General features: G+C 37.2%; 1 protein-coding gene across 1 annotated transcript; it reads right to left on the bottom strand.

Moving 5' to 3' along the window:
- Nucleotides 1–13,320: 13,320 nt before the first annotated feature.
- LOC148297158 (uncharacterized) lies at nucleotides 13,321–14,526 on the bottom strand. Its single transcript, XM_088247549.1, has 3 exons — nucleotides 13,933–14,526; nucleotides 13,758–13,799; nucleotides 13,321–13,677 (listed from the first exon to the last, which is right to left on the bottom strand). Exons 1-3 carry the CDS (start codon nucleotides 14,407–14,409, stop codon nucleotides 13,597–13,599), a joined length of 600 nt encoding a protein of 199 aa, XP_088103675.1. The 5' UTR covers nucleotides 14,410–14,526; the 3' UTR covers nucleotides 13,321–13,596.
- Between the last annotated feature and the right edge of the window lie 871 nt (nucleotides 14,527–15,397).

Raw genomic sequence — 15,397 nt, 5'->3', positions numbered from 1 at the left:
CCGGTCGCTCCTTGGTTTAGCTCCAGACCTCGAATCTGCTTCAAAACGACCGGTCGCAAATGCCCAGCGACCGGTCGCTTTTAGGCAGTTTCAAATTCTTCCTTTGAGCGCCAAAACCTTTGTATCCTTTAGGTGAGCCATTTTTTCCAACAATCTCCACCATGGCGAGCCTAATACTCTTTGTGGACATCATTGCCTTCCAGGACATCTGTAATGTCTTGAGAATCGCCCTGATAACTCTCAAGAACTCCACCTCAATCTTTAGCATGTAACAAGATTGAGCAAGCTCAAACAATGCTTGAACTTTGCTGCTGTGACTGGCTTTGTTAGGCAATCTGAAGCGTTCTCATTTGTATGAACCTTCATTATTGTGATGTCTCCATCATTCACCCAATCCCTAATCCGGTGGTATCTCACATCAATGTGTTTGGACCTCCCATGGAACACTTGATTCTTCACTAAGCAAATAGCACTTTGACTGTCACTTAGAATCACCACCAAGTCTTGAGCTATCCCGAATTCCTTTGCCAATCTCTTCAGCCATACCGCTTCTTTTGAAGCTTCCGTTAACGCCATATACTCCGCTTCCGTAGTAGACAAGGCACTAACCGATTGTAACACTGCTCTCCAACTAATCGGTCCTCCACCACAAGTGAAGACATATCCTGTGGTGGATCTCCTCTTGTCTAAATCTCCTGCATAATCAGAATCTACATACCCCGACACACATGCATTTCCTTGTTGTCTTTCAAACAATATCCCAAGCCTTTTGGTGCCCTTCAAGTACCTGAGAATCCATTTTGCTGCTGTCCAATGTTGCCTTCCAGGATTCGCCATATACCTTGACACCACACTAACGGCTTGGGCTAAGTCGGGGCGTGTGCACACCATTGCATACATGAGACACCCTACCAAGCTTGCATATGGAACTTTACTCATTTCCTCCTTCTCCACATTCGTAGAAGGACATTCTTTTGCACTTAATTTAAAATGCTCCGCCAAAGGAGTAGACACCGGCTTGCAATCCATCATATTGAACCTTTCAAGTACCTTGGAAATGTACTTGCTTTGTGACAGCCACAACTTGCCTTCCATTCTGTCTCTCCTTATCTCCATTCCTAGGATCTTTTGTGCAGCACCAAGATCCTTCATGTCAAACTCCCTTCCAAGCAATGTCTTCAAGTTCTGGATTTTTGACATGTCCTTACATGCAATTAGCATGTCATCAACATAAAGAAGCAAAAGGATGAAGTTACCATCCTTGAATGCATGAGAGTAAACACAACAATCAGATTCACATCTTCTATACCCAATCTTCATCATGTAAGAATCGAAGCACTTGTTCCACTGCCTTGGAGATTGCTTCAGCCCATACAAAGACTTCTTCAACCTGCAAACCAGATTTTCTTTCCCTGCTTCAATGAACCCTTGAGGTTGGCTCATGTAGATGTCTTCCTCCAATTCACCATGAAGGAAAGCAGTCTTCACATCCATTTGCTCCACCTCCATGTCCTCTTGTGCTACTATGGAGAGTAGTAGTCGTATAGAAGTATGTTTCACCACCGGAGAGAAGATTTCATCATAATCAACTCCCTCCTTTTGTAAGAATCCTTTTGCCACCAACCGAGCTTTGAATAAGGTGGCACCTTTCTCATGCATTTCTTCTTTCTTCCTAAACACCCATTTGCAGCCAATAACCTTGCGACCTTTGGGTTTAGGAACCAACTCCCAAACTGAGTTTTGGTGTAGAGATTCCATCTCTTGCATCATAGCTTCCATCCAACTTTCCCGTTCCTTGTTCTCAACAGCTTCTTGGAACGTGGTTGGTTCTTCTTCACTAGCATTTAGGGCATAGTGAACTGCATCCGTCTCCCATCCAAACCTTTGAGGTGGTTTGATGGTTCTCTTGGGCCTGGATCGAGCTATAGATGAAGGCTCCACCTGTTCTTGAGCCTCTTCTTCTTCTTGAGTGTGTTGTTGATGCTGCCCAGCTTCTTCCTCTTCAATGTCAGACTCCACCTCCTCCTGAACGTCTTCAGTTGGCTGTTTCCGTGAAGTCTTTCTTGACACCTTCTTGAGTGGAACTTCAATGGTTGTTCCTTTCTCAACAACATCCTCCTTTTCCTCTGAATTCTTGACTTTGTTCATAGGTATGGTCTTCTCATCAAACACAACATTTCTGCTGAGTATCTTCTTGTGGTTCACTGGATCCCACAGCTTGTAGCCCTTCACACCACTCTCAAATCCAATGAAAATGCATTCAAGAGACTTTGGCTTCAACTTGGATCTTTCATCACTAGGAATAAGTGCATATGCACTACACCCAAACACCTTAAGATTCGAATAATCAATTGACTTATTAGACCATACCTCCTCTGCACACTTGAACTCAAGATTTCTTGAAGGCGATCGGTTAACCAAATAGGCAGCATGGTTAACCGTTTCTGCCCAAAAATATTCGGGCAACCCTGCATGAATTCTCATACATCTCTCACGCTCCATGAGAGTTCGGTTCATCCTCTCCGCAGCTCCATTTTGTTGGGGTGTCTTCTTCACGGTAAAGTGCCTCTTAATGCCTTCACTTTTGCAAAACTCAAGGAACTTGCTGTCCTTATATTCACCACCATTGTCACTCTTTAGGATCTTGATCTTTCTTCCGGTTAAGTTCTCTACTTCCGCCTTCCACTCTTTGAATTTGGTGAAGACCTCAGATTTCTCCTTCATGAAGTAGACCCAAACCTTCCTGGAAAAATCATCCAAGAAAGTCACGAAATAGCGAGCTCCACCCTTCGATTTAACCGGTGATGGCCCCCATACATCCGTGTGAATATAATCTAGCACACCCGTGCTTTCTTCCTCTTTGTTTCGCTGCTTGAAAGCTATTTTTGATTGCTTTCCCATGGTACAAAATCTGCAGAACTCAAGCTTGCAACTTTGAACACCTTTCAACAATTTTCTGTTGTGTAGTTCCTGCATGCCCCTCTCACTCATGTGCCCTAGCCTCAAATGCCAAAGCTGAGTTTCATCTTCCGAGTCCTTGCTTGTAGATACAGCTGCTCCACCTATGATTGTTGTACCACACAACCTATATAGACAATTAGGTTGAATCTCTCCCTTCATAATCACAAGTGAACCTTTTGAGACTATGAGTTTCCCTCCATTTGCTTTGAATGAATAACCATTCTTATCAAGAGTTCCAAGGGAAATGAGATTCTTACGCAACTTTGGAATGTGCCTTACCATTCCAAGCATCCTAACAGCCCCATCATGCATCTTCACCTTGATTGTACCGGTTCCTTTGACTCTACACATTGAGCCATCCCCCATCATCACTTCACTGCTATCTTCTTTCTCATACGTGTCAAACCACTCCTTGTTTGAACACATATGATATGAGCATCCGGAATCCAAAATCCAATCGGAAGAGGAACACCTTGAAGAATTAGCCAATGCATTTGTTTTAACATTGCTATTAACACACAAAAGCTCACCATCACTTTCCGTGACATCCTCCGCTGTGTTTGCTGCATTCTTCCCTTTGTTCTTCTTCTCCTTCCATATGGGGCAATTCTTTTTCCAATGCTCCTTTGACCCACACTCGAAACAACCATCTTTCGCCTTGGATTTGGACCTTCCTCTATTGCCTTTCTTGCCTTCACGCTTCTTTGAACGGCCTCTCTCTCCGGTCTTTGCAACTAGACCTTCGCCTTGAGAGTTTTCTCCCGAACGTTGAGTCATCCTATGGTGTGTCATGATGTCTTGCACCACAGGCTCAAAATCAAGAGTAACCTTTCCGAACATAAGAGTGGTTCGGAAGTGTTTATAGGACGAAGGTAAGGATGTCAACAACATGAGAGCCTTATCCTCCGGACTATAATTCACATCCATTCTCTGCAAGTCAGCAACACATCTATTGAAACTACTTAGATGTTCCATTAGATTTCCTCCCTCCTCCATCTTAAGATTCAGGAGTTCTTCCTTGAGGAAGAGTTTGTTGGACAACGATTTCCCTGCAAACATCTCTTCGAGCTTCTCCCATGTTTGCTTCGCTGTATCCTTTATCACGTTGATGAGCACCTCATCGGAGAGATAGTTTTCGATAGCTCCTCTGGCTAACTCGTCAAGAACTCCCCACTCATCATCCGTCATGCTTGCTGGCTTCTTCTCCTTGCCAACCAACACAACATGGAGTTGTTGTTGTGTAAGAGCTGACTTCATCCTTCGTTGCCAAAGAGTGAAGTTCTCCTTCCCTGTGAAAGGCTTTAACTCCACCTTCATGCTTGCTACTTGTGGTTGCTTCATATGCTGTGAACTGCTACCACTCTCAGCTTCCATGTCACTTGCCATCTTCAACACACTAGCACTCCAAGAGAAGAACTAGCACCAGCTGCCAAACACAGCTCTGATACCACTTGTTGTGAATTAGAATGACTAACTCACTGCCCTTAAAGATCTTGTTGTTGATGGACTTTAGACAAAGAACTCAATGATGGATGAGTCTTACACACACACACAGAAATTAACCAAGCACAAATGACACAAGTGTTTATAGAGGTTCAGCAAATTGCCTACATCCTCTTTAGTGATCACCTTGAGAAATTTCACTAATGAAGATAGGTTACAACTTTGGTTTACAAAGGAAACCCCCTTAGAACACTACCCTCACAATCTGTTTCTCTCACACCCTTGCTCAACACCTTGATACACTTAGAGAACTCTCTTGCTCTCACCCTTGGCTTTTCTGAAACTCTCACAGGAAAAACTAAAACTTCTGCTCCAGCCACTTCCTAATTATCCAACTTGTTTTCTCCTCTTGTGTTATCATACTTCACCCCATTTCCTACACAAGCCAATAGACAAGAGATAAGATATCAGCTTGTCCTCCACGTTCTTCCCTTTAGTCACCACTTAGACTAAATGTCAGATCAAGTAGGTAAATAGAATCCAACTCAGCCACCTCCCACTTACACCAGAAAATGGAGAGTGATATCTTTGAAATAAGATAACCAACTAGCCATGAGTGCTCTCCCAACTTATCCAGCACGTAGTCAACATTCATTTAACTCAGAAGTGACCCACAAAGCTTCTGAAATCATGTGGAAAGCGATAGCCATCGAAAACACAGTTGAAAACACGTAAGGAAACGTCACAGCACGACTGGAGCGACCGGTCGTCAGGAATGGGCGACCGGTCGCCAGAAGTTTTCCCTCCAGACTTTGAATCTACTTCTCAGCGACCGGTCGCAAATGTCTGGCGACCGGTCGCTCGTGCTTCATGCGACCGGTCGCAAAGAACTGGCGACCGGTCGCTCCTTGGTTTAGCTCCAGACCTCGAATCTGCTTCAAAACGACCGGTCGCAAATGCCCAGCGACCGGTCGCTTTTAGGCAGTTTCAAATTCTTCCATTGAGCGCCAAAACCTTTGTATCCTTTAGGTGAGCCATTTTTTCCAACACATAGTGCTTGAGAAACCCAAACCAATCTAGATATCCAAACAGAAACAGAGTGCTTGAGAAACAGAAGCACATAATTCCCACCTACAGAGCATGTACACTTCTACAAGGCAGCCATATTTCTACAAGAATCCTCCATAAGATTAGTCACCAACTTTTTGAAGGATATGTATTTAACTATTAGCTAATAATTCTCACCTATCACACTCAACTAATAAAATAAAAAAAGATATGTATTTAACTATTAACTAATAACAAAATCATTATAAAAAACTAATAATAAAGATGAAATTAACTATTTCAAGGGATTATGAGAGATTGGATATATTATTTAAGCAAATGTAAATTAGAACAAGTAGTACATACATTTGGAAGCAAGTGATGTTAAGAGAAGTTGAAATACCATTTTACGCATTGGTATATTTAACCATATATGCTAAAGTAGCATAAATGGCATAGGTAGGCAAAGTTTGAAATTTTTGCTGATGTTTTTATATACTCTTGGTCTTATTATTTATATAATTGATGCCTAATATACTAACAACATCAGTTTTTAGGTTTGTCGATGCCTATATGGTGTGGTATAAAGTAAAATTTGGCATAGTGTCCCTAAGATCAACACTGGGCTGGAGCCCACTCCAACCCAAACGTAACGTAGATCCGCATGTCATCATATTCTTCCTAAATGTCCTCTATTCCAAATTCCTCTTCACACCTCTTTTTCTATAGTTATAATATATATATATATATATATATATATATATATATATATATATATATATATAAAGACAAATCGAACATAAAGTTATGCTAAAAAACGTCCCACTAATTAGGCCTAGCAAGATAACAGCAGTGCTAGGCATATCACATTGTGTATAAGATACTACCTCTCTATAATAGAGATGGAGCCTACTAATACAATGGGGCCCACCTCTATTAGAGAGGTGGTATGTAAATGTGGTATGACTAGCATTTTTTGGCAAGATATAATCATCACACAGACATTTCACAATGGTTGCTAACTTGGATTATAGTTCGGGTAGCCGAAAGAAAAGAAAAGAAAAGAAAAAAAGGAATTCTTGCGTAAATTTTGCATCGTAAAATTTCAGCCCACCCCAATAATAATCCTTCCTATGGTGAAAGAGCAGAGCCGGTTCATTAGATATAGATTCCCTATGAGAAGAGAGCTAATGAGGCCCTATATGTATAAGTAAAATAACAATTTTTTAATTTTTTTTAGGGATAGAGATTCACCTGATTTTTTTAGGTTTCTTGCAATCATATGATGGCTAATTCCAAATGCAACACATAATTTCTAAATTCTAATATGAGAGAGAGAGAGAGAGAGAGAGGAGAGAGAGAGAGAGAGAGAGAGAGAGAGAGAGAGAGAGAGGTGTGGTGGAGGAGCAGAGACGCATAGTAGGCTTTTTGCCTTGCCAAAGAGTAAAGAAGATTTTTTTTTTGGATGGGAGAGTCAAGAAGAAGTTGGGAAGAAGTGAATTTGGGGCCAAATGAAAGAAAAGCGATTTGGGATAGCAAGGAGAGCACGCCGCACGCACACATGACTCACGAGTATTTTTTTTCATTTGTTAATGCTTGGAACAAAAAATCTGCACATTAGGAATAAAAAATAATGTTTTGAAATAAAAATTTGCTTAAAACGAAAAGTAGCAGAAAATATATAATATAATGCTGGGCTTTTAAAAACATTTGGAGGCCCCTAAATTTTGGAGGCCCTGTGCGGTCGCACATGCCATGGGCCGCCTCTGTGAAAGAGCATTGATTCACTTCAGCTTCAGCTGGTGAAGGATATTTCACAAAGTCCTTAATTGGAAACTCCTAACAAAAACCACAAGAAATGATTCTTGTATTATATATCTTCACATAATGGTACACATTAGAATTACCCATGGGAGCCCATTGTTTAAATAAAATAAAATAAAAAAAATGTACATTTTTTTTATTGCCTTTCCAAATGGTTCATATTACTTTATAATTGATACATATGAAAGTTGTGTCAGTCTTTAAAAGATCTAGAACTTCTTCAGCCATTAATTGTCAATTGATTTTGGATTGGGTGCTCAAATCAATCCAACGTACAAAAAATACTAGCTCAATAAAAAGGATATATATATATATATATTTAATTCGCAAGTAAGTATTTTGTATACAAAGAAAGACCAAGACACAATCTAAGGCAGAGTCCAAGGCAGGAGGAAGACCAAGTCATATATAAGATGGAATCCAAGTACATCAACTGCTATACTCTTTCAATTTCCTGGTTTAGAATGAATCAAAATTAACCTCAAAGACTAAAAGTGCAAGACTAAAAAAAAAGACTAAGGGCTCGTTTGGTACACAGGACTGTCTTGGCATGGACTATGCTTAGGGACTGTCTTGTCTTGGCTTGGCTTGGTATAAGTTGGATAACACTTATCCTGCGTTTGGTGTATGCTTGGATTAGGACTAAATTTTTATTTTTATTTTTCAAAACTATCTTTTTATATGTATGTATGTATAAATACATATATTATGTATGTGTACATATGTATTTTATAATATATGTGACATGTATGTGTATATACATATGTATTTTATAAATAATATAAACATATGTATATATATATGTACACATACATGTATATACATGTATATATATTATAAAATACATACATGTATATATATTATAAAATACATATATATATATATGTATTATACCCATGTATATATGTATATTATATATATAATATATATACATACATTATACATATATAATATATGTGTATATAGGTGTATATATGTATATTATAATATATACATGGGTATAATACATACATATATATATATATATGTATTTTATAATATATATATATATATACATGTATATACATGTATATATGTATATTACAATATATATATATATATATAATACATATATAATGTATATGTGTATATATGTGTGTATATGTATACTATAATACATACATGGGTATAATATATATACACATATATGTATATATACGTATATATATATATGTATTATAATATATAATATATAATATATATTACATATATACACGTATGCTATTATTATAATATTAATATGTATATGTGTATATGGGTATATTATAATAATAATATACATGTATATATGTATATGTATATTATATATATTATATATGTATATATGTGTATGTATATATATACATATATACATATATGATATATTTATGTGTATATACATGTATATATGTACATTATAGTATATGTGTAAGTAAGTTTAATAATAATAATATATGTTATTAATTTTACAATATAATATATGCATTTTATACATTGGTGAGTATTGGGACTAGCTAATCCTCCATTTCCACATGGGATTAGTAGTCCCCTCCTAAGGAGGTGTTTTTGGTGGGCCCGGTATTAGCAATCCCATCTAAGACTAGGATTAGAAAAAACAAACATGGTACTAAATTTAGTCCAAGCCAGTCCAAACCAATCATGTGTACCAAACGAGCCCTAAAAGTGCAAGACAGTCCAAGTACACGCAGAGAGACAAGACACACAGGCCAAGTGTCTAAGTTCCCTATCGATCTGGTTAAATAATTGACAGTGACAATGAAAGATGCATTGCATGTCGTAAATCAAGCCACGATTTCTCCAAGTCGCCAGCTAAGGTCGTCGTCGTTTTCTTACGTAAAATTATATAGTCAATTTGGCTCACTCCATATTAATATAATTTACAATTGAATTACAATTGAAATACAAGCCACAAAGGTACACTCTACACCCTTGGCAAAAGATGTTCCTCATTTTGACGATGTAGTAGAAGGTGAGCACTTCATAAAAATCCAGGCCACCGTTGCGGTTTCGATCTAGTTTCATGAAGAAACTGGGGTCGTTAACGATCCAGCCGTAACCGCACTACTACAATATCAGGCTTTGGGCACCAATATTATTTGTGCTCTTTAGTGTAAAAGGCACAATTATTCATGCTCTTTGTTAACAGTCACAGTGCAACCACAACAAATTGGTCGGTTTCCTATATAGGAGTTTCCATTGTTCATTAAGCACAAATTTACTTCTTTAGTGTCCTTTGCTCAATACTTTGGAGCACGGAAGTAGTTATTCTGACACATTGACCGCTGCATCTCATTTCACTTTTATACATGCACACTAATTATTCATTTGTGCCCAAAGTATTTATTTGTGAAAAAAAAAATTGATTACAAAAAAACCTAAACCACCTTCTCTCTCTCTCTCTCTCAGAGCACCACCGCCACCTACTTTCTCCCTCTGTTTCTCAAACAACACCTCCCATACCCGTCCAGCATCACTACCAAAAATACCCAAAAAAGAAACATAGTACACAAAAAAACCAATTTAAACGGTTGTGTATTTTGTATGAACAACCCATCAGAAAAATCAAACCTAAATAAAAGTTATGTGTCCTCCATCAAACCTGCACATACACCCAAAAAAAAGTATAATCAAATTAAAATTGTAAGAGACAATATTTCAATACAACTAAAGAGTGAAAAACATAAAAAATAAAAATCACACCTTCAACCTTAGCTCACGCTTTGAGCCTTTGATCAGTTCATAATTGTATATCATTTTGTACCCATCTAGCTTATGATTTGGTTATGTTATTGAGTTAAACTTGTGCTTTTAATCCATTTTCTGTTTATCATTCAGTTCATTGGGCCTTAGGTAGCAATGGTGGCTTTGGATAGGAAAAGATGCAAAATGGTGCAAAAACGAGCAGACTGAGTTAGCAATTTGTTTCGGCCTTAACTTCCTCCTCCCAACTTGTATTGGCCCAATTAAATTGTGGTTGGAAAGAAGAGATTCTAAATTGCAAGATGGACTGCTCAAACGTATCAATTGATGAAGCCAAGCCCAATCCGTGGGCCAATCAAAATGCACACCATGAGTCAATTCCAGTCTATTTTCGGCAGTCAACTTGCAAGGCCCAAAACGTACACTTGTACTGCTCAGATGAGAATACATTCTTCATACAAGTTGTTCCAATTGGTGTCTATTATGACATATCCAAATTTGAGCCCCATTAGATACATATTGAAACCTCAGGCCTTCCTACACCAAGCCTGGTTCAGAAGAATCCCTTTTTCCAGAAACCAAAAGAAAACCCCCATGGGTTGGCAGCAAAAGGCAGCCACAATTGAACACCTTTGGCAACCCATGTGAAGAAAGCTTGAGGTGTAGCAAAAGAAGTATGGGATGGAATTGATTCCAACCACACTGACATAGACAAGATGAAGTGGGAGTTATGGATTGTATTAAAAGATGAATGGTGGTGTTGGATTTCATCATGATGTTCCTCCCTCTTAGCCCTATAAATAGAGAAGTCTTCAAGCTACAAAATTCACTTCAGCCATCCTCCACACTTCCATCATTCCATCAACACATCCAGAAATCATCCTCATACATTCCCACAACCCCAAACACTCCAGCAATCAACCTAATACTCTAAACTGCCCACCAAAACAGCTCCAGAAAACCTCTCTTCCATTTCCCTACGAATTTCCTCTTTCTCAGCCATCACCACTCACCCAAACTCATCCCAAATCACCTACTAGCTGTCATACATCATTCTAGACGTGGGGAAGCTCTTGGAGAAGCATTAGACGTGGAGAAGCACTTGAAGAAGTCTTGGACACCACAAGAACTTCAGAAAAGGGGTTTTTCTACTCTTATTGCATTCCTTATGTTTTCTCATTTCTATCTAAGTTTATTTTTCATTATGAGCAGCTAATTTCATAACTAGGGCTTCGATGTAACCTAACATGAATATTCTAGCTTTATAAGTTTGAAGTTTGGAGTTTCAAGTTTGATTCATGATTCATGTTCTTATTCATTATGCTTATCAGTTAATATGCTTGTTTGAATGATTGATCACCATTAGAACTTGTATGTTAGCTATCTTGGTTTGAATCAAGAGTAGACACCATGCTTTGATTCAAATTGAACTATGAATAGGAAGAGTATGTATGGACATTCGACAACAGGGATTAGATACATGCTTGGTTGTTTAAATTGTTCTTCTATGTTTAATGGGTTCCTAATGCTTAATTTTAGGTTAGACAACAGATGATCAAATTAGGGAATTAGGAACACAAGGTTAGAACCAGACACCATGGCCTAATCATACTTTAGCTAGAATCAATCTTTGAAAATGAATTAGACTTGTTACTTGACGCCTTATAACCCAGAATTGAATTGTTATGGTGATTCGAATGCCCTAGTCTCCAAATTTGTTTTCCAGCTCTTTAAACCACTCTTTGTTACACTTACTTACTTTGCTTTTGTTTGAAATTTCATTTTGCTTCTTTTGTTCAACAATCACAACCATTTTTGCTTTAAATTCTATTTTAGACATAACCTCTTACTTTCTTGAATTTGGTAATCTAAGTACATAACTAGTTTTAACTTCTCTGTCTTCGTGGATACGACCTTGTACTTGTCTTGCTATACTACTAATTGCCCCGTACAATTGCGAGTTAACATAATATTAACAACAGCCTTCAATTTCAAGAGCAGACAAACAAACAAAAAACTCCAGACCTAAGTAGCAGATAATTTTCGTCCAAAAAAAAAAAGTAGCAGATAATCACCTTCAAAACACAAAAAATCCATATCTAAGTGAGCCAACAATGGTATGGATAAAAAGAAAAATATAAGAAAAAACTATTAACAGTAATAGTAGTAAAGTTGAAATTGTATAAATATCCCAGATTTATGATATAAATAAAAAGGCAAAAACTTCTTTAAAAAAAATATAAACAAATTCTTACCAGCCATGTATGATATGGAACCGAAGAACGAATAAAGAAAAGAGAGAAAAAAACGTGAGGAGAGGAAGAGGAAGAGGGGGCTGGTTATAGAGGGAACAATAAGTGAGAGAGAGAGAGAGAGACGTGCAGAACACAAGACAGAAAAAAAAAAATATATAAAAACAAAATAATTATGTGGAGACCGGTTTTAAATTGCTTTTTTTGGGGGGTTAATGTTTTAAATTTAAACTTTGCTTTGAGAAAATAAATATTAAAGAAGTTACTACACATGTTTTTTTTAAATTGTTGTACACAAAATGATTTTTATGTCTGGAATGTCACATCAATCAGATAAAGACACAAATTTTTTGTGTCTATCTAAATAATCACTTACTTTTCCTTGAAAAAAAATATCAAATAATAAATATATAAAGACTGTGCCATGATTTTTTGTGCCCAATGTTAAAATTGTGTTCTATGTGCATGAATTTAACACCATTATTTGTGTTTTATCAGAAATAAGCACAAAAATAATTTATTTATGTCTAATATTAAAAAAGAAGGCACAATATTTTATTTGTGTCCTTATGCTTGTGGTCTTTGACCAGTTTTTTAGTAGTGCCGCTTTGCTGCAGAAATTCATAAAACTCTGAGGAGCTGATTCGGCCGTCGTTATTTGTGTCCATGGATTGGAAGAAAGACCATGCCAGACGCTGAAGTTCCGGAGAACCAGTGGAATAGTAGGCTAAGGCTGCTGCATGTAGTTCTTCCATTTCCATATAGAAGTTAGAACAGTACAGCTATAGCCTATAGGCAGCTTCTGCTCTTTGGTTTTCATTTTTGTAATTTTGGATTATATAAGTACTATATTAGTACTGACCGAATCAAATTGTTGTTGAGTTGGCATTCTAATTAACAGCTTAATATATACTCGATCAATATTTTATACAATAATGCTAGAGTCTTTAAATCTGTTCATCAAATGATGCGTTGCTTCACATGTCGATATCTTTAGATTTGAGAAAACATAAAATTACGACATCATTTAGTGAAAAACAATTTGATAGTCTCTTTATTTTATTTTTTTAGTACAAGCGATAATCGCATAGAAATAATCTTAAATAATGATTAACTCACTAGTGATAATAATATTACAGCGGGGGAGAAGAAAAGGGCAAAGACAGAAAGACCAAGACAGAGTCCAAGGAGACTACAGGTTGGTTCACGATAGAGTAGAATAATTAAAAGCTCTTTCCTGGCTAGTTGGCTACTTGTATCCCAAGTAAACTCCTTATTGTACTAACATGGAAAGAAAATAGGACAACTCTGAAAGGCCTTTTTTGTAACATCACATAATTGTGCAGTTGGTAGCCAAAGCTGAAATAGAAAGAGCGATCTCTAATGCCACAAATGCTTCGTACCATCTATTCTGAAAAGTCGAACATATATAAGCAAAAGCATATAAAGCATATTAAATTGAAGAATTAATGCATCTGAAGCTCAACTCACCCTTTGAATTTCAGGCTGAGGTGGATTCTGTGGAGCGACTGCCTACATGAGTCATAAAGCAATTCGAATCAGAAAATCAAGCAAAAGCAAACCATCTAACAACCGGGGAAATATATTAATTAATTAATTAATCTCTGTTAAATAACTTAATTAATTAATTAATTAACCCAATTACCATGGTAAGATTTGGCGGATCATGAGGAGTGCCGCTTTGGGAGCGTAGCAAAACGTGGTTATCCAAGAAGTAGTTGTGCTGGTGAAAGTAGTTGGCATTACCATAGCAAGCAGTACACAGGTCATACGTTGGACAACCTTCATCAAAGCAATCAACGCACGTAAAATACAAGCCACAAAGGTGTGCTCGGCAACTTTGGCAGGTGATTAACCTTGTTTTGATGATATAGTAGAACGTAAGTACTTCCCAAAAATCTAGGCGACCGTCGCGATTGCGGTCAAGTCTAGCGAACAAGTTCGGGTCATTATGGAGGATCCAGTTGTATCCACTTTGTTGGACGAAGTCGTTGAACTCGGCGTAGCTGATTCTGTAATCACCATCTGTATCCATGGATCGAAAGAAATCATATGCTTTACAACGAGTATCGTAATTGCCACGGTTATAGTATGCCCAAGCTGCTGCATGTAGTTCTTCCATTGCCAGATATACAGCTAGTGATAGCAAGCAATCCAACTATATTATACAGGAAAACTGTTATAGCTTGCTATAGCCTGTGCTTTATTTTGGCTTTGGTTTTGAGAGAGGAATCCTGAATATCAGTTATGCATTAACATTTTGAGATAATAGAAAGGTGTGGATGATCTGTTTTCATCTCAATGAATGAAAGACCAAGTCAACAGAGAGACTAAGACATAGTGCTCCACGTGTCAAAAGAAGCCAAAATATGATTAATTGCATCAGCTGCAAAAGCTGCGTCAAGTTTGTGCACCTCTACATTTTGAGATAGTCAGAGAACACGCGGAGAGACTAAAACACAGTACTCAAAACGACACGACAACCCTACAATTTGGTGAGTTGCTAACTTGTGCTGATGACTCAAGTTAACTCCTTGCATCAATTTGGTACCATACTAGACTAGTACACAAGCTGCATCTCGTTAATCAAAGCCACGTTTATTCAAAGTCGCCGCCAACTAGGCCGTCGATCGTCTTTTTCTTATGTTAAATTATATGTCACGTCTGATTAATTAAAATTTATGTAATATTTTATTTTAAATGTAAACAAAAAAATTTGAAGAAAAAAATTAACATAATCAAATCTCAGTAATGACAATTGTGAATTATTTATAATTTTTTTTATATAAAAAAAACCCCAATATGAAGTTCTATAATCTCAACATCTTGAACATGAGTCATGGAAATCAAAAGTGAACTTTTAGTTTATGCTCCCAAGAGTAGCATCATGACTTAATTTATTGTTTCTTTGCAAGAGCATGGCTCCCAAAGGTGTAATAAATATAGTAACTACGCATATCATCCAACACTTTCTTTTTTACTTCCACGATCTTATGAATTATTTTTTGGTTGTGAACTTGTGACAGGAACACTGTCACATAGTAATTTGAGTTGATTTGTTATACCACGTGATGATGTTAATTGTACAATAATTTTTCCAAAGTGTATCA

The sequence above is a fragment of the Prunus avium genome, chromosome 1 (genome assembly GCF_965620075.1).
Source record: "Prunus avium chromosome 1, drPruAviu1.hap1.1, whole genome shotgun sequence".
NCBI classification, from domain to species: Eukaryota; Viridiplantae; Streptophyta; class Magnoliopsida; order Rosales; family Rosaceae; genus Prunus; species Prunus avium.
Note: the sequence above shows the minus strand (reverse complement) of the source record. Positions and strands in the feature narration are given on the sequence as shown.